At 27.9% G+C, this 21,281-nt stretch overlaps 2 protein-coding genes across 3 annotated transcripts; both read left to right on the forward strand.

Annotated features, from left to right (window-relative positions):
- The first annotated feature begins 2,767 nt into the window (after positions 1-2,767).
- Positions 2,768-8,692, forward strand: LOC124834197 (AP-1 complex subunit sigma-1-like). Its single transcript, XM_088114837.1, has 7 exons — positions 2,768-2,821; positions 6,023-6,109; positions 6,447-6,538; positions 6,625-6,733; positions 6,820-6,855; positions 8,190-8,276; positions 8,555-8,692. The coding sequence occupies exons 1-7, from the start codon at positions 2,768-2,770 to the stop codon at positions 8,624-8,626; spliced, it is 537 nt and encodes a 178-aa protein (XP_087970963.1). The 3' UTR covers positions 8,627-8,692.
- Positions 8,693-11,797: 3,105 nt separating this feature from the next.
- LOC124834191 (ETHYLENE INSENSITIVE 3-like 1 protein) lies at positions 11,798-15,534 on the forward strand. Of its 2 annotated transcripts, XM_088094533.1 has the most exons (3): positions 11,798-12,027; positions 12,657-12,733; positions 13,302-15,534. In XM_088094533.1, the coding sequence occupies exon 3, from the start codon at positions 13,415-13,417 to the stop codon at positions 15,242-15,244; it is 1,830 nt and encodes a 609-aa protein (XP_087950659.1). In that variant the 5' UTR covers positions 11,798-12,027; positions 12,657-12,733; positions 13,302-13,414; the 3' UTR covers positions 15,245-15,534. The 2 variants fall into 2 exon arrangements, with proteins under 2 accessions (XP_087950659.1, XP_047164790.2); XM_047308834.2 differs by lacking the exon at positions 12,657-12,733 and having other exon boundaries at positions 11,799-12,027.
- Positions 15,535-21,281: the final 5,747 nt, after the last annotated feature.

Genomic DNA, 21,281 nt, shown 5'->3' on the forward strand with positions numbered 1-21,281 from the left:
TAAAATTTTCAAAACAGAATTTTTGGAATCAGATTTTCAAAACAGAATTTCTGGAATTAATTTTTTTGTAATGCATGAAATACATTCTATGCTGGAATATTTAACACTTCAAAACAGTTTATCATTTTTGATATTTTATTAATCCTTTTTTACCGGGACATAATATCAGGTTTCCAAACTGTACGTTATTCCCTCTATCTATTTTACTTTTCTATCTTTCTGTCCCATAATAAATACATAATTAAATTAATTAAAATCATAAGATATTTAAGGTTAAATGATTATTTTAATATTAGATGATTTTAATATAAATAGTTTTATTATAAATTTATTTCATTATTTTAAAATATACAATCTCTTAACTTTTTTTAGAGATCTTTGATTTGTCTTTATGAGTTCTTCTCCTACAATCATATGTTTGAATATCAAATACCTTATGAGTTATCACAGCAACAAGATCTTCAAGTTTATCTGATTAGTTTTTCTAAAAAAATAAGTTAGTTTCTATTTTTTGCTTTGGTCAGTCTCGTTTCCTTTGCATACGAGCCTTGATGTTTTTGCATGTGAAATTTGAGTATTTTATAAGACTCTCTGATATTCAGTGGTTATAATGGCGTATCTTAATCATGTTTCCATTGTTCGTATGAGCAGATAGTGTCCTTTGATTTGTGGAAACTGTTTGGGGTTCTATAAATTTGTGCAGTCGTTTAACAGGTAAGGGCAACTAGTTATATTAGTTTTAACTTGTAGACATATCTTAATTGATGCTTGTATGATGGTATATGAGTTGATTTATGAAATTGAATTGATTTGTGAAATTTGATATGTTGGGTTGCATGATGAAGTTGGTATGTTTAGTGGAATTTAATGTATTTTTGTGTGTAGATGAATTGGTGCTTTTATTCTTGATTCTTGAGGATTTGAAAATATTAGATTGGTTATCTTGATTTAATTAAGTGTTGTTGAACTTTGGTATGATATTAGGTTAAAGAAAATGGTGGGTTTTTGGTCTAGAATGGGGTTTTGGCATGTGAGTTTCTAGAGGAGTGGTTAATAGGAAAAGTTTGAAGTTTAAGATATGTTGTTAGGTGATTTAGAACTTGTTTGGATACCTATTTTACCAATATATGATTTGAAATGTGTAGAAATTGAGAGGGGGGGGGGGTTAGAGGGAGATTTGGAGTAGGTGAGTCTGAATAAAATGCAAAATGATATAAATGGTACTTGAGTTTAGGTATAAATATATTGGTGAATCCAATTTAGTGTTTTGGATGTTAGATTACACTGAGTGTTTGTCTAGGGATGTATTAAGGTAGGGATTTGGGGTTTGTCTAGCCATAATTCTACATAGTGTTGTTCTCCAGAATTATGCAGAGTGGCTGGGCGAGAGTTCCCGTTGGGTGAGCAGAGCCCACGGTTTCTGCAATGGTTGGGTGAGAGTTCCCGCTGGGCGAGTAGAGTCCACTGTTTTTGTAGTCGTTGGGTGAGAGTTCCCGTTGGACGAGCAAAACCCACATTTTTTGTGGTGATTGAGCGAGAGTTCTCACTGGGCAAAGAGAACCCTCTATTTTCGCTGGACGAGAGTTTTGGATCGTTGGGTGCCAGACTTGGTGTTGGTGTCTGTTCTTATAATTCCTTTTATTATTTTCTTGATTTCTTTAAGTTATGTTTTGTTTGATTTTGAGTTAGAGTATACTTGATTTGATGTTTATTGAACGATATTAATCTGATTGTGAGTAAGGATGATATGTAATGTGAGAAGAATCTCAAGGAGATGTTCTATGGTTGAGACAATTATTGTGAATGCTTGACAAACAAATTTTTGAAATGGAGTATCCTTATATTCTACCTGTCATTCAACTCATGTATAGATGAATAAGGTGGTGGAGAGAATGACAGAAGGTTTTTACCCTAGACTTTTGAGTCTTATGAGTGAAATATTAACCTCATGAGTAGTTGGTCGAATTACCCTTGGTTATAACTTTGCAGAGTATAAATACTACCATGAGTGCAAACTTTATATCAAAGCATTGTCAGATAATTTAGTCTAGAGTTAAATGATTATATGTTTATATGAATTATAGAATGTTTCAATGTTGAATTAATATGTGATGTATTAAATTGTTTATGAAGTTTTCTTTCAAATACTAGCTTACCCTGTTGTCTATTTTGTTGTTCTTGGTGTGTTGCTCGTTTTTTTCCTACGATGATCACTTTATTGGTAGAAGCATATGAAAGATAGGTGTTGAAGTATCGTTGATGGAGAATGGTGAGGCTACAAAACATCTTCTTAATTATCTAGTGGTTAAATTTAATTCTTATAAATATAATTATTACTATGATTATTTTATTTTAGATAATTGTACTAATATTATATCTATTAGTGGTGACAAATATATTTTGTTTTACCAATTTTATAATATCTTATTTTTATATGTGATAAACTGCTAAAATTGAGATGTTAAAGTAACAAGCTCATGTTGAATTTCGTAAACAATAATAAATAAGAAAAAATATATTTGAAGATACTACAATTTAAAAGGAATTTTTAATCTATCATTTTTTAGTTTTTAAAACATTTTTTAATCTATAACATCAATCAAATTTTTCATCAACTTTAATAAGTTTTATTTTCAAAATTATTTTTTATCCTTTTTAAATCTTTACAAAAACACACATATTTAATTTCAAATTCATCTTATTTAATTTTCAAATTCATGTGCTTATTCTTTCTTAAATTCATCTTAAGTGAACACATACTATACCAATGAACATAGACTATGAAGAAGAAGAACGAGTGAGGAAGAGAGTAACTGAAAAGGTAAAAGAAAAAGAAGTAGATGGTTTATATAAAAAGGACTTTACACTTTATGAAAGGGTTGCCATCATCATCTATGGTGAATTTAAGTTGAGATGGTGGCACTTATGATATGGGGAAAGGTGGGCTGCATCAGTGCTTAATCTACAATGTCACATCACAATGTGTAGAAAGAAAAAAAAAACACCTACGACCCCACTTCAATTTCTTTACGCTAAAGTGTAATTCATGCCTTCAATAATTCACTCAAAACCTCTATTATTCAAATTTCCTTACTTTCATCCACACCAGTTTCTAATTTTAGTATGAGTTTAATTTCTATTTTATTAAAAAATTGTAAAGATATGGGACTGCAGGTCTAAATTTGCATATTAATTAAGACAAAGAAACACAAGAGAGTGAGCTAATTTGCATAAAGGAAAGTTATATATATTAATAAAAACATCTTGTATCACAATGCACTCCAAACAATCATATAAATATAAATCATATAATTAACAACTCTTTTAAACCCAATTATCTCGATACATGCATTTAATGTAATTACCAAAGACATGCATTTATGATGACCTCTCTGCAGAGTCATTGTCAATGAAATTCATTCTACCTCTCGTAAGTTAATCTCCTTCAAGTAATGAGCCATTATCCTATCTTCTGACTAAGATCTCGTACTGCTCTCACCAAATAACCCATTATATTCTATATGAATGTGAATGGTTATTATAATGTTACGATATTTCTTTTTTGAGTTCATACATCAATGCATACACTAAAGAAGTCACAAAACAATAGGATTTTCCCCATAGAATTCTTTTTAATTTCATCAACTCATGTATCTACTACAACTTTCTCACCATTAATTATATGCACCATTAAAATCATGAACAACAATAGTATCAAATATTAGAACCATCAAATTAAAAATACAAAAAAATAGTGTATCAGAACACACAAACTAACATTCAATGGTAACAAGGCGCGCTCAACTTTGAAGCTACATAGGCTTACTGTTAAAGGAACACTTAACGATAAAGACTGATGCTCAACACTAGTAGTCCCTGGAACTCTGTGACTTAAGAGCGCTCAATTGTGAAAACCAACATTCAACGTTAAGGTCATTGGAGCTCTTTAAGTTGAGATTTTAAAGTTAGCGTTCGGTGTCACTGTGGTACAACTTAGCACCATGAAACATAATTGTTGTTGGGTACAATTTAGCTTGTTCAAATTGACGCTTCTAACTTTTTTCTACTTTGACGATTTTCTAACCCAAAATTCTTTTATTTGCATAATACCAAAATCACCCAACAAATCAAACAACACAATTTAGCATAACTTAACTACATGTTATATGACAAATTCAATAAACAGAGTGTAATATCATTCCAACCCAAAATAAAATTATCAACCCAACCCAAGTTCACAACATATGAAATCACAACCAACTATTTAAATAAAAACACAAACTGTATAATACGAGAATTAACTTTCCTCAACAGTTCTAGATTGATTTAGACTTGAAAAAGTTTTCGAACTTGTAAATATCTTAACTCAACTTAAAAAAAACAAAAAAAAACTATTGGACCAAACTAAAACAATCGATCATTCTCATCCATTAATTTAACATTTTATTATTGTTATTTATGTTTTTTAATAATTTGTTTATAGATCTTCCAAGGATAATCATTATCGATTTTCTGCGTTTACTTAATAATAATTTTACTAAATAGTTCTTTTATTTAACTATTATTATTATAATAGATTAAATATACTTTTTTTCTTTAAATTGTATTCAAATTTTTATTTCATCCTTAATTAATTGTATATCTACTTTATCTATATTTAATATAAAATATAATTTTTAATAAATGACATATAAAATATTTTTATATGATAAACAAAGTTTTAATAATATAATTTCTACATATTAATAAATGAAAAATATTTTACACAATTTTAATCAAAGATAAAATAGATATATAATTTCGTTTAAAAATAAAGTACAACTTTTTAAAACAATATAAACACAAAAATATTTAATTATTATTATTTTGATATCGCAATATCTTTTCAAATAGGTTTATTATTTATTTGTAATTATGATTTACATGGAATATTGATTAGAGCTAATCTTATAAAAAGTTATCATTTTTTATGTACTCATTTTATTAATTTTTTTTCTCATTGATACTTTTTTTTCCGATTATAATTACCCGATTAAAATTAAAATAAAACGTGTGGTGGCATGTTTTAGTTGCCAACCATTTAGGTGGCAAGTTTAGTACACGTCAATACATCAATAGATTTTTTTAAAGATTTTGTTTAATGCATCAATATTTCTCTTATATATGAACCCATTATATGTGTTTGTTATCAAATAGTTTATTCTCACATCTTGTAAGGAATGATCTATGTCATACAAAAATTGTATTCAATTTCCGTCACGTGCAAGAACTTGTCCAATTAACGAAAGTTACAAATTTCAAATAGAATTAGTATTTCATTAATATGTTGGAGGATGAAAAATTAATCTTATAATATGCAAGGTTGCATAATTAATCACGTTTTCTTATGTTGTGATATAACATCATTAAGGAGAAACCAGAAAAGGAGTTACACACAAAATATCCTGCAATCAAACAAATCATAGTTAGGCTTGCATAGGACGTCTAACTAACAAATCATTATTTTTATGAATGATCAATCCTTATTTGAAAATTTTATTTTTCCTTAAAAAAAACAGTTAGATATACAATTAGATTCTACAAATTTAATCAAAAGCTTAATTAACTTTGATCCACAATTTTAGCAATGAGACTAGAGCTAAATAACTAAAATTTAAACACATAAAACACGACATATACCTTCTCCTTGTCTGAAAAGTGAAAAATAACAATTTCAAATAGTTTTATTTTTTATCTCAAAATCAACCATCAATGGTAAAGTTTTTCTTTTCAATTGTGATGTTTACTCATTTGCAAATTTATTTTGTTCCATCGGAAAAATCATGTTACAGATTTGAAGAAAACACAATGTGAGATTCCTTCTTATGAACTAAATCCCATTTTGGGTTTGATATGGTGTTGGTTACATCTAATTCTTGTATAGAGGGATTTGATTTTGATTTGAAGTGTTGTAAATCATATTCATATGTTTATGTATATTATAATTTAGTGATGTAAAAAGTAATAATTTTTTTTGTTACAGATCCATTTTGTGCTTCTTATCAGTCGACAAGGAAAAGTAAGGCTCACAAAATGGTATTCACCATATTCTCAAAAGGAGAGATCCAAGGTATCATATCAGTTATCAATTATAAGAAAAATTATACTTGACACAAAAATTTTACATTCATTTGACATAGTTTTTTCTTAATTTGTACTTTCTTCTTGAAAAAAATACAAAAATTCACTTCTTTATGATTATTTTACTTTTATACTGTGTGTCAAATGAAAGTGTGTCATTCTATCATTACTTCCATTACAATGATAACTCATGGTAATTACAATTACTCATAATATTCAGATTGAGTCATAAATGTAGTTTTTCTTGTATTAAAATTAAATGTATACAACATTATTGCTTAACCTTATTCTTATTTTATTTGTTCTATTTCTTTATGCTTTGGAAGATAATTAGAGAGTTATGTGGATTAATTATCTCTAGAGCTCCGAAACTGTGCAACTTTGTGGAGTGGAAGGGATTCAAAGTTGTTTATAAAAGGTTAACTTTATTGTTTTGAATGTATGGTTAACAAAATACATTCAAGTGTAAAAGTTGACAATGTCTTAGTTTTGGTTATTGATTAGATATGCTAGTCTCTACTTCTGCATTTGCAATGACGAAGAAGACAACGAATTAGAGACCTTGGCCATTATTCATCACTTTGTTGAGACGTTGGATCGTTATTTTGGCAGTGTTAGTATCAAATATAGTTGTATTATAATTTTTTCATAATTTGTACTCATGGTCTGAATCTGTTTATCTCTTACTTCTCTTATCAGGTTTGTGAGCTCGATTTGATTTTTAATTTCCATAAGGTAATTTGTTTCCTCTTAAACTATATTTGCATATTGCTAGAGAACATTAGATCTTATAATCAAATGTCATGTTAAATATTATCTTCTCCTATTCTCACATCTTTTAGAAATATGGTATAAATACGTCTCATTCGAGACACATTTGACTTATTCTATAAAAGTTATGTAAGAAACTTCTTTAATTTTTTTTACTTAGTATCTCGATGGATGTGATTTACCTTAATAACGAGTTTCCTTCTTTAATAAGTTTTTTTACTCAAAACAAAAATCTACAACTCGATCAAACACTCCTAAATATCTATTTTTTCTCATTTTAATCACATCATTGTATAACTCAATGCAAATAATTCATATAATTTCTACAAAAAAGAAATCCATAATAGTGTAATTAAATCATATAAATATAACACTTAACTTTTATAAATGAAACATGTATTTGAAAATAGAGGAACATCACTTTAGTTAGTCATCCTTGCTTCAATGGCTTTCATTCAAAAATGAAATCAAGTTATTGATTCTTTCTCACTTAAGTTGAGAACTCAATGACATATCTTGTTTCTTAAGCAATTAATATATTACTTGAGCTCTGGATTTCCTAAAACTAAGAGACTTTACAATTTGTCATTACTTTCTCACATTATTTCAGAAATAAGAAATTAAAAGAAAAGATAATTGTCTTAGTGTTCCCATCCCAAAAAGAGTCTTAATTTGAATATTAAACAATGTTATTTGAACAACAACTCACTTTGTTTCTTAAATTATTATTATTATTATTTTCATTCTCTTTTGCTATCTTTTCACTTCCATATATTTTCACTTAATTCTTATAACGAAATGATATATAGAGAAGAAACTCTAATACATATTTTTTCTTCCATCCATTCTTTAAATTGTTTTATATTGTTATGAAAGATCGAAAATATTCAATGGTCTTTTCAAAATAATCTTTAATATTTTCCAATGCAATTCAACCAAGTTAATAGATTATCTAATGTCATTTTATTGAGTGAAATAATTAAACAAGATTACTAATAAAAATAATTTGTTACCTCTTCTTCATTTACTGTGGTACATACGGTGGCCTATATTTTAAACTTGTTTTACCAAACTATCATTACTTTCTGATTTTATTATATTTGTCAGATATCCTTAATCTTTTCAACCTAGTTGTAACGTTTTGTTCAACTCTATAAGGTTGATCATGAATCATAATGTTTTTTCAATATAAAATTGGAAGTGGCGTATAATTTAGAATTATATAGTAAGAAAATAATGTAGAATTTAGAAGATGTTTACGTTGCATGAATGATTAAAATTGAACTTGATGTTGGTAGGCATATTTTATATTGGACGAAATTTTGATAGCGGGAGCCATGCAGGAGACTAGCAAGAGAACAACTTTGAGACTGATAGCTGCACAAGTATGTATTACAACAAATCCTCTTCTATTTTTCTCCTGTCATATAAATTTTAGCTGCATTTTTTGTACTTCTTTTTTTATTACTCTTTAAACACAATTACATATTTATTTTTTAATTTGTATTATAAAAATCTAAGGAAAGTCCAACTGTAATTGGACAATAACATTAAAAACACTTTAAGATATTATATAGCAAGTTTTTTATCCTCATGTTCTTTTGTGTTTCAATTTTTTATTTTATTTTATTTTATTTTATTTTATTTTATCATCTTTTTGCAGGAGGATTTGGTGGAAGTTGCTAAAATAGAAGCAAGTTCATTGAGCAATATAATCGCCCAGGCTACAAAGTAAAAACATATTTAAAGATAGAAATGATCAAATTATAGAAGTTTTTTTTAATATTAACTATAAAGTGCATATAATTCATGGACCCTAGTATATCTAGTCAAAAGACTTGATTATTATTTTATTTCAATTGAAATTTTATATTGAGTTTGATCAATTGTTCACAGCTACAAGTGAAAAGTCAATACTTTTTTTTAATGAGTAAATCCTAGTTATATATATATATATATATATATATATATATATATATATATATATATATCATGTTTATTTTTTTAAAAAAAATTATGCTAATGAGTAATAACAACTATATAAAAAAAATCAGTAATTCATGAAAAAAAAAGTGAATTTTTAAGAAGAGATGTAACTCTTGATACATAAAGATTTAGAAATGACGCTTCATTCATAAATGCATGTTATTTCTTATCAAGAGATGTGACTTTTCATTCATTAAAAATAACTCTTCCTAATAAAAACTTCATTAATTGAAAGAGGAATCCCAATAGTTTATATATCATAAATATACAACATTCTTATATGAATGATAATTCATGATATTTCATTTCATGGCTGTAATTTCTTAAAACTTTTACCAGATATACCAATTCATTTCAATTTTTTTTATCATATTTTTGTTATTTGCAAAGTTAAAAAAATATGCTAATTATACCCTTATGTGTTGTTTAATCTTTAAATAATTTATCCATGTATTGAGTGAATAAAGAGAGGGACAAAATAAAAAATATGTAAAACAAATTTTGCATTGGATAACAGTTTAAATAAATTTTTTACACCGTCATATATATTAAAAAATAATGTTTTCTCCTTGCATGTTTACTTGAACACGTTTAAAAGATAAACCATAATATTGAATTAAACTATATGTCTTTGTAAGAAAAAAAACTCATGTAAACTTTTGAATTTCATTTTAATATCATTATCAAGTGGAAAGAAATTAGGACAAAGATTAACAAAAATAATTTAAATAAATAGTTTGTTAGTGATAATTAAATGCGTGTTCAGATGATGATAATGTCATGTTTTTTAAGGGTTAAATATCTTTTTGATCCCTTAACTTTTATTAAAAATTGGAATTAGTCCCTCTTTGTAATTTTGGACCAATTTAGTCCTTAAATTTTGTGTGAATTTAATCTTTTTAATTAAATTTTGTTAACTTTATTTGATGTTTGAAACGCATTTCTCAGTTAACATTAAAGAAAAAATGTGTCAAACGGTATAAACAACTCAAATGCTTGAAACGCACTTGAAACATTAAATAAATCTAACAAAATTTAGTTAAAAGGACTAAATTCACACATTTTAAAGTTTGTTGACTAAATTAGGCCAAAATTTTGAAGATGAACTAATTCTAATTTTCACTGAAAATTAAGGGACCAAAAACATATCTAACACTTTTTTTAATAATAAGTCCATACATTGACATTAAACATCCAAATGCGAATTCATATTAAATATTTTAGTAACATCATTTTCCATGAAAGTAACTTTAAATACAATCAGAGTAAATATATATATATATATATATATATATATATATATATATATATATATATATATATATATATATATATATATATATAAAAGGATAATCATAAATTTCAGATACTTTTACATTTAGTTTTAATTCTCAATCAATATGCTTTTATTTTAATAATTAATATTATAGAGTATGAATAACCATCTTATTAAATATATTTTTTTCAATAAATTGGAAAGGAAGTAAATTAATATTCACTTGAAAGATGGGAAGGGATTCAAAGTTCCTTATAAATGTAGTTAAATAAATAAATTTATTTTTCTTTTAAATAGAGAAAATATTAGTGAGTTAATCACTGGATTGAAAGATTGCTTGTTCCAATTTTATTTACAAAACCAATATAGGTTACTTGTACTAATTTAACTCACAAGACAAACTGGAAAAGGTAAGTTAAATTGTGTGATCTTTCTTTATTTAATGTTTTTACACAATCAGTTTCTAAAATAAGGAAATATGAAATGTTTATTTTGTTTTGACTTTAGAAAAATCAATTTTCTTAATAAAACATGTATTTTAATATATATATAAAAACAAATATAAAGAAACATCTCAATGTTTATAAATTCATGTGAGAGGACTAAACTATTAATTATTATACATAACAATATTCATAAAGTCTTACATTATTTTAATAACCTTAAAATAAGCGATCCCATTTAACATTATTTTTATAATAAAATAAATGAACTATCAAAGTAATTATATTTAGATTTAATTTATATAAAAATTAGAGTTTAATGATAACAATATTAACATTTTTAATCATTATTCGATATTAGATAGTCCTGTCTCTTTGTTGATTATGTTAAAAGAACTAGAAAAGACAAAATATAATAAATTATTCTATTTTTTTGTTGGAGAAATAAAAAGAAAAGGAGAATGATAGATAGACATTTCAATTTGTATTCAACGTCTATTCAATACTAACAACATTATACTTTTACTTTAAAATATAAATTATTTAAAATAAATTAATTTTAAAAAAAATATTATGTATCAAATAGAAATATGAAAATTAAGAAGTGCACATGTTTTTTTACATAAAGAAATACATGCAACTTTAAATGAAAGAGAATAATTACTCTAAAGTTGAGATCTCTTAGTGTAATAATGAGATAAATTGAGATTGAAAATCACAAATAACTCTCACAATGAACTAATGATGAAAATTTAAACATATAAAAACCTCGAAAGTATATTGTGCTCGGTTGTCATCTCAATTAACATATTGTTTAATTTAAAAAGGAAGAGATGAGAAGTTGAAAAAAATGTTATAAAATTTTATTAAAAAGAGAAAATTTGTATTTGTATTTTGTTTATGGTGTTTAAAAAATAAATAAAATTAGTTAGTTTTTTTTAAAGTTATCATACACGGATACCACACATATAAAAAAAAGTAAAACAGAAGAATAAAATGAAAAATAAAACAGAAGCTTCATTAATCATATTCACACATTATATGACAATAAATGAATTAATAAATATTAATAAAAAATTAATGGGAGGTTGGGATGGGATTAACCTAACCTCTGTTATAAATGTATGTGGAAGTTCACTTTCTCCTCCAATTGAGGCTTTTTATCAATGTTTTAATCTTACCAATAATGAATGACACCCCACTTCACATTCACCAATGGCACCACCATCAGCAATAATAAATAAAACCAAGATAATGCTCACAACTCTGTCCCTTTTTCTTATTCACCATTTTCTCTCACCTTTCATCTTCCTACACTCTCCTTCTTCTTCTTCTTCCTCCTTTCTCTGCTTTTAGTCTATAAAAATTCTCTGTTTTTTCTTTACAAATTGACTTCTGTTCATCTTACAACTACACCAACTCCTGCTACTGGTAAGACCCCCCTCATGAAAAAAATTCTTTTTTTTTTTCACAATTCACTTTCTTCTTGATCTCTGCTTCGTCAATAGATTTCTGGGTCTTTCTTATTCTCCTTTTCCCTTTTCTTTTTGGGTTCTGTTTTTACTCTGTTGATTTGTTAAGTTTTAGTATTTTCATGATTTCTGATCTTTGGAAATATATATATGTATACAAGTATATCATGTTCTGTTCTGTGTTTACTGTTGCTATTTATGGTGTTGAGGGGTTTCCTGGCTGTTAGTTTGGCCTTAGATCCCGTGTTCATGACTGGTTTGATTGTTTCCTCTAATGGTTTGGGTGAGTAATATGTTTTTATATAACATGTCAATCGACTCTGTTTGATTATAGTTGATGAATGCTTTGTTTTTTTCTTTTCTAAATCATTTTTGAACTATGCTATGTGTTTTTGGTGTTTATATTTTCATTCTTATTTCGCGGTTGATTTGGATCTGTTCAATCAGGATAGTCCTGATCTAGTATCTGTTTTTGATGAATTGGGTTTTTTGATATAAACCATAATTTTGGTATTGCATTTAACTCGTATTTGGATGCAGCACTCTAATAGGGGAGTTTAATTTTTTAGGGGATTCAAATTTTTTCAGGAACATGCTCTGTTTGAAACTCCTCCAAAATAGTAGGAATTTTTTAAATTCATTACTCTCCTCCTTCATTCAGATCAGTAAGACACGTCCCAGACTCTCCCATAGTTGCAGGGTGTCAACTTTTTTACTTTTGATCTCTCTTTTTTATTCATCTAAATTCTTGTTTACTTTTATATATTTAATATATTAATATTCTTTTTACGTATCTAAGTTTTTGGATTTTATATTATTAAAGTATAAGTACTTATATATTCTTCTTATTATTAAAACATAGTTTTATCACACCTCTATTGAATCCCCATGGAAAAAAGTAATAATCCAAGAAAGTTACTTTATAATTGAATGGCTTTTGATTGTTTCAATTGATTTATTTGTATTTATTTTATTGGTGAATACTATAGAACTGATGACCTAGATGTGAAACGAACTCAATAGTCGTATCGATTCAACATAGGTGACAAATCGACTATGGAATTTTTGCTTATATAAAAAATATAGTGGATGAGAATGAGAGAAGAAATTTGTGGTCAAAATACATGCTTAATGAATCTTGTAAGATATTGCTACAGATTTTATGCTTTAGGTATCATGTGATCTTTGCACCGCCTCAATTGACAATTATTCCTTGTTTTTGGCTTTCAACAGTTGTAAAGTCGGTTTGTTATTCACTTCATCTGAAGCTGGTGGGTTGAATTGAACCCCTTTTCCTGGAGACTTGGTCTATCTTTGGGCTGTTTTTTTTCTTTTTCTGAGAAAAGATGATGATGTTCGAGGACATTGGGTTTTGTGGCGATTTGGATTTGTTGAGTTGTCCCCTTGGGGACGAGGATGTTGTTGCTGTGAGACAAACGGATCCAGATCCTGTGGTTGAGGATGATTACAGTGATGAAGAAATTGATGTGGATGAGCTGGAGAAACGTATGTGGAGGGACAAAGTGCGGCACAAACGATTGAAAGAACAACAGAAGGCAAAGGAAGGGACAGATGCAGTGAAGCAAAGGCAATCCCAGGAGCAAGCTAGGAGGAAAAAGATGTCAAGAGCTCAGGATGGAATACTAAAGTACATGCTGAAGATGATGGAGGTCTGCAAAGCACAAGGGTTTGTTTATGGCATAATTCCTGAGAAAGGGAAGCCAGTGACTGGAGCATCTGATAATCTTCGCGAATGGTGGAAGGACAAGGTCAGGTTTGATCGAAATGGTCCTGCTGCTATAGCAAAGTATCAGGCTGATAATGCAATTCCAGGGAAGAATGATGGTTGCAATTCCATTGGTCCAACTCCACACACATTGCAGGAGTTACAGGACACAACACTGGGTTCTCTTCTGTCAGCACTTATGCAGCACTGTGATCCTCCTCAGAGAAGGTTCCCATTAGAGAAGGGTGTTCCTCCACCATGGTGGCCCACTGGGAATGAAGTATGGTGGCCTCAAATTGGTCTTCCCAAAGATCAAGGCCCTCCACCTTACAAGAAACCTCATGACCTCAAGAAGGCATGGAAGGTTGGTGTTCTTACTGCTGTCATCAAGCACATGTCTCCTGATATAGCCAAGATTCGGAAGCTTGTGAGACAGTCCAAATGCCTTCAGGACAAAATGACAGCAAAGGAGAGTGCAACATGGCTTGCCATCATCAACCAAGAGGAAGCCTTGGCTCGAGAGCTTTATCCTGATTATTGCCCCCCATTTTCCTCTGGTGGAGGTAATGGCTCCATGGTCATCAACGATTGCAGTGAGTATGACGTTGATGGTGCTGAGGAAGAACCAAACTTTGATGTGGAAGACCGGAAGCCAGATCCTCTTCATCCATCTAATCTTGGGATGGAGAGAATCACCGGAAGACTACCACTACAAATTTCTCATCCATTTAAGGGAGATGTTGTCACAAACCTTGATTTCATCCGGAAGAGGAAGATTCCTGGTGACTTCAACCTCATGATGGATCCCAAAATCTATACTTGTGAGCATCCTCAATGCCCTTACAATGAACCTCGCCTTGGTTTCCCTGACAGGTCGGCTAGGGACAATCATCAACTGAACTGTGCATACAGAAACAGTGCTTCAGATTATGGTGGTGGTTCCAACTTCCATGATTCTGAGGTTAAGCCAGTCATATTCCCTCAGTCTTTTGTTCAACCCAACACTAAATCTCAGGCTGCAAATGTGGTTCAACCTTCATTTGGTGTATCTGGGCTTGGAGTTCCGGAAGATGGGCAAAAAATGATAAATGACCTTATGACAATATATGACACAAATGTTATAGGAAACAATAACTTAAGTTCCAACAACTTTGTAGCCGCAGAAAATCATAACTTTTCTCAGACCATGTTACAGCAACAGCAACAGGACAGTCGTGGTGACAATTATTTCACTGGCCAAGGAATGGTGACAGAAGGAAATTACTTTGCACGTGAGGAAGGACAATTTGAGAGGTTCAAAGCCATGAACATGAACGCCCCTTTTGACACCAACCACATGTTGTTTAGCCCCCAGTGTGATTTGTCGTCTTTTGATTTTAAGGATATACAAGGGGGAGGAATGGATACCGGTCACAGACAGCAGCAAGAGGTTTCGATTTGGTTCCAGTGAAAATGAGAAGAGGAAACAAGTATTCCTAGGACTTTCATTGTGTGAAACGGTTACACTAAAATCTCTTGACCCAGATGCAGTTACTGCATTTTTACTTCATATATGTAATTGAATGTTTAGGTCCAGATATTTATATGCTTTCCCAGGTCTTTATCAGGTGGTGTTATGGATAAAAAACATCAGGGGGTGTTCCCATAATGTAACTCTTTTATGTGTGTTTTTATGTAATAGCCTACTATGCTACTCAAAGTACGACTGTTATCTAAATAAAGTTTTTTATTCAGTTTCAATGCTCGGCATTCATAGTTAAGGAATCTGAATATATGGGTGAACTATGATGGGAACAAAAGTTAGTTAGGTGGGATGAGAAGAGTGCATCTTTCTCATCTCAATATGCTTATCTTTTCAACATCGCACAGTTAAAATGGTCCCATCAGAGATTGTTTGGCAGATGCCAATTTAGATGGCTGAGGCTTTTCAATTGCGTGATGGAGTTGAATGTGTGGTGGGGTCTTTTCATAGGGACACGTTGTCTTTGTCTTTTAGCAGTCGTCAGTCAAATCCTTAGGCGTGCATTGCAATGGTTCCTCTTCACTCACAGTGCTGAAAGGGAAATTGCCTATTTGTGAGACAGGGAAAGGACCATATCACTTGACAGTGTTAAGCTTCTGTCCCTGTTCTTGCTTAGTTTACGTGCCAATAACACATTAATGTTTTGCAAAGCACCTTCATTTCTTTCATATCAGTGGCTTTTGTTGCTAAACATCGTGTTCAGTGGCATAATTGTCACCAAATTTAGCGAGGTTAGCCAAAAGGTCTGAAAGGGTGGCATAACTAATTGCACTGAGTGTTCATCATCTGCATGGTTCTGTAGAATTTTTTCTTTTAAGATCATGCAATATATTGTAAACTTGTTGAGTTTAACAATAACTCCTTTAAAAGTTAAAGTCTGTTGTAAGTTTGCACCTTTTTCTTATTTGTGGTTCTGATTAAATTATAAAATTTAATTTATAATACTTTTAAATTAATTTTAAAGTTTAATTAGTAATTTGATTTCTATATTTAAATTTAGATAAAAGTTAAATTTTTTTATTAATGTTAGTTTAACGAAATGGATCATAATAAATCTATTTAATTAGATTTAATTGAATAGAAAATAAATATAAAAACTAAAACAAATAAAAAATTACATGAATATATTTAAGTGGTTTCTTAAACTAATAAAATTTAGTTTGGCTCTTAAACTAAAAGAGTAAGTTTTTAGACTTGGTTTAAATGTTTTAAAAAAGACAAAAAAAGATATTTTATGGTGATATTTTGGAAAACCTTAAAGTTATAAAAAGACATGTAGAGAATTTAACTTTTTTAAGTCTAATAGAATATTTTAAAACAATTATAATTAAATTTTCCGGATTTTATACAAGTTGATGGAAATTTAGGAGTGTTAGCTCAAATTTATGAATTTGCACCCACCTTTTCCCCCTTGTTTTAGTTCAGAGTTTTCCAAAGTATATGGAGATCATTATTAGTTATCACCTAATTGTTTGAAAGGGGAGTATAACTAATTGCACTGTGTTGAAAGGTGTGAACATTGGAAAATCCAAGAAATTTAGGAATATTACACAATCTAGGATGTAATATAATAATGAAGTTTTATTTTAATATGTCATATTATTTTTTAAAATTTTAATGTAAGGGTGGCAGAAGACTTAAATACATATATTTTTTATGTACACTTCCATATAAATTATTTATTAAAAAATTATTCATACGATCAAAAATTTTATTTAAAATGTCTTTCTATAATAAAATTTTGTTCAGTGATTAACTCCTAGGTTATATCAATTGAAAAATTGATGGGATGAATAAAGTCCTAGTGTCTTATAAAATAATTTGACCGGTTATTTAAATTATTCATCCAAGGTGTGTATAATGTGATTGAGAGTATTTATAAAAATTAACACAAATGAGTTTTAGAATTAAAGTGTAATTAGGTCATGATTAGGTCATTGATAAGTGAAAGCTCATTATAATTTGTATGAATAAGAGATACAATTAATGTAGTTGAAGAAATTGATTGTTACATTTAATTTAATATTGGAGTGATCAAACTTTTTCTGACTAAACATTCATAATCAAACTAAACAGAGTATAGAATTTAAGAGGTGAAGAAAGAGAAGAAAGTTGGGAACTGAAGAAACTAATATTATTCAATTGGTCTCAAAAAAAAAAAATTGGTGCCCATAAACCTATACTATAATCACAAGAAATATGACGAACAATATTATGTTAGAAGAGATTTTGACAACAATTGAATGAAATTTTCATATGACAGTGACAAGATATGCACTATGCATGGAAATCAAAATTTTTAACATTAACTTCGTGTTATATTTATTTTACGGGTCATATAATATAATACATTCACATTTTACATTTTATTTTAATATAATATATAATTTAAAAGTTTAATAGTAAATTTTAATTACTACAAATTAGGAATTAATTACCGACGGTTATGATCCGTCGATAAGTAAAAAAGGTCATCGGTAATGGACGTTTACCGACGACTACCTGACGGTCTCAAGGTTCACGATAAACCGCTCGTTGGAAATACCTGTCGACGGATTGTGACTGTCGGAAAAATTACCAACGGATCTTTTCGACGGCTTGGTACGTTGATAATTATCGACGATGTTTATTGAAGGTGTGCAGCCGTCGATTATTATCGTAGGCTTTTGGCCGTTGGTAATTACCGTAGACTTTTCGATGGCTTGGTGCATCGATAATTACCGACAGTGTTTATCGAAGTCGTACAGTCATCGGTAATTACCGTAAACTTCAGGTCACGGTAATTACCATAGGCGTTTGGCCATCGATAAGTATATCTGTTTCATAGAGTTTTCGTCGATAAATAAATTTTAATCATATAACAATATTGTTTTACTACACAATAATTAATTATTACAATAATCAAATATTATGTCAAATTTATAATTTAAAATAAATAAATAATTTCATATCCAAATATCATTTATTATAATCCATTACTATTATTGGATTATTAGTTATTCTTTCTATATTTATAAAAAAACTATTAAAATAATATTATTTACTTTTACTTAATTGGTTATAAACGCCCGTAATTATTTATTTAATTTTTATATCATCAAATTCTGTATTTAAATATTACATTTATAATTATTCATGATTAGAACACTTAAATATAATTACACAAATAAGTTATTTATTTAATATAATAATAATCATATTAGTTTTTTAATACAAATAAAAAAAAAACGACCGACTAGTTTTTAATGTAAAAGGCCATGCAAAGTTTCTCAACCCTAGTTATTTGAAATACAACCATTTCCTTTAATATATTCTTGTGGAGATGTTTTATTTTTTATCCTACACACACATGGTAAACTATAAACTATAAACATTAAACTCCGAAACATGCTGCAACATATACATGCATGTATATGAGAAAATGAATAAATAAAGTTTTTTTAAAAATAACTTTTAAAAAAAACACATTTATTATTTATTTATTTTTCATGTGGAGATGTAGAACTTTAAAAGGGAAGATTTTTGCTTCCAATATTATATTATTTATAGAAAGAGTTGACCATGATATGTTGTAAAATATAAATAATGAGTGAAAGGTGAAAGGGTGTGGCTAGTAATGATCTGAATGTGATGTGGGGAAGTAAGGTATTCCCAGCCACTGCTTTCTCTTGGTTTTGCTTTGTCTTAAATGGAAAGAAACACAGCTGCATTTCTACTTTCTCCTCTTTTCTTACATCAAACTCAACAGCTAACTATAATATCCAATAAAACATTTTCTGCAAATACTCGAGAATAAGTTGAAGAGAATTCTTTATTATTTCCTATAATTTGTTTTTTTTTCTTATATGATATATCATAATTGATGTATTAGATATGTAACAAGAAAAATAACTATTTTATCTGTTAATGACAAATAATTTATTATCTGAATTACATTTAGAATATATGGAATATAAATATAAATAGTTATACAGATTATAGTAGAATGATGTGAACATAATTATATATATATATATATATATATATATATATATATATATAGAGAGAGAGAGAGAGAGAGAGAGAGAGAGAGATATTTTATTGGATAACATTGAAGTGTCATATGTATTTATCTGACATTTATTATAGAAACAACTTGAAGCGTTATAGTTTGATTGAGTGATTAACAATATCAAAGATTTGATTTAAGTTAACTTTGGATAAGGTTTAACAAAGATGTTATCAAAGATATTAGTGTATGAGAACATTTTTAATATAAGATTTTATTTTGGCCTCTAATATTACAATATGGTGGCCCCAATTGTATTATATAATATATAATGGTTAGAATAGTAATTTAATCTTATTTTAGTTTGATTTTTTCAATTCAGTACTAATATTGTATTTGTTTAATACAGTTTTAATTTTGTTTGATTTTATTCTTTTTCTAATGCTATTTAAATAAATGATTAATAGAATATTTTATGTGTCGTTTTTGTGATTTTTTTAATTTTTTTAATACTTTTTTAGTTTAAAAATATTGTTTACGGGTCAAATGAGTATGATGTTACAGTGACATATAAGTATCAATCTCACGTATTACTGTTTTATATTTAATTTAGTTTCTATATTCGTTCAATTTAGATTTAGTTTTTTTTATTAAATTAAGCAATTTTATCTCTTTCAAATTGAAATTAAATTTAATTTTGCTTCATTTTTAAAAATAGTTGAAACTGAATTAAACAAAAATAACAAATATAAAAATAAAATTAGATAGTTTACGTGACTTTTAACATAAAATTTAAAACCGATAATTCCCACTGCTAAAATTCCATTATAATTTTAAACGAATTCTATCTCTAAACTAAAATTATTTCATAAAATTTATATAAAAATTCAATTTGGTTTCAAATTAGAAAGAGACAAAATTATACTATTTTAAATAAAAATTAAAACTAAATTGATTAAAAAAAAGAATATAAAAATTAAATTAAATATAAAATACTAACACATAATACAAAACATGTGACATTAACCCTACCATAAAACATTACTACTATAACATTAACATTTGACATACATAATTCACTATCGGTTAATTATTTTAATGAAATTAAAAAAGAAATTAAACAAAATTAACAAAAATTAAAACTTTATAAAAAAATAAAAATTTAATCGATAAATTTGAATACAAGACTAAACTAATATTTTTAATCATATATAATATATAACATTTCATCTAATTTTTACTTTAACGGTATATTTTACTTTAAAGTTTTAAAGAAAAAATTGTTATTCTCGCATTATTTTACCTTTTAATTTGTTTATGAATATAAAAGTTAAATTTTTAATAATGAAAATATTGAAAAAAGTGAATTATAAAGTGGTACATGTAAACAGTGTTACGATATAATGGATGGAGGTAGATGAAAGAATCTAAAAAATGATGGTAAAGGTGTGGAGTCAATTATTGGAGGCATGAAAAACACTTTAGCATAAAGAAAATTGAAGATGTGACATTGTAGATTAAGCACTCATGCACCCCAACTTTCCCAATATCATAGAAGATGCTCCTTTTTCATATAAACTATCTCATTTTTAATAATAATATTTTAACAATATTTTCTTAACAAACATTTTAATATCATCTACGTGTCATTATATGATTGGTTCAAAATTACTTCATAATCAATAATAATAATCATAAATACCAACATCAATTAATAACAGAATGACACATAAATATATTAAAATGTTATTAAATTATCTTAAATCAAATTTAGACATACTTCAAGATATTATGCGGAGATTCCAAAAGTGTCGCTTGTCTAAAGGGACCTCTTATCAGCTACAGCAGTTCTTTGTAGATTGATTTTAAGGAAAGCAGATAAATCCCAGTTCAAAAGCTTTCATGTAATTTTCATTTTTTTCTTTTTTTTCAATTATCCATTCTTATCTAAATTAATTTTTTTCATGTAATATTTAT

The sequence above is a fragment of the Vigna umbellata genome, chromosome 1, assembly GCF_029865625.1.
Source record: "Vigna umbellata cultivar VRB3 chromosome 1, Vumbellata_1.0, whole genome shotgun sequence".
NCBI lineage: Eukaryota > Viridiplantae > Streptophyta > Magnoliopsida > Fabales > Fabaceae > Vigna > Vigna umbellata.

Excerpts from the sequence above, each read along its gene's own strand:
- LOC124834197 (XM_088114837.1), top strand. The coding sequence starts at position 2,768 with ATGAACATAGACTATGAAGAAGAAGAACGAGTGAGGAAGAGAGTAACT. Across the intron at positions 2,822-6,022 it reads GGAAGAGAGTAACTGAAAAG|ATCCATTTTGTGCTTCTTAT; the intron begins GTAAAAGAAAAA and ends TTTTTGTTACAG. Across the intron at positions 6,856-8,189 it reads TGATTTTTAATTTCCATAAG|GCATATTTTATATTGGACGA; the intron begins GTAATTTGTTTC and ends TGATGTTGGTAG.
- LOC124834191 (XM_088094533.1), top strand. The coding sequence starts at position 13,415 with ATGATGATGTTCGAGGACATTGGGTTTTGTGGCGATTTGGATTTGTTG.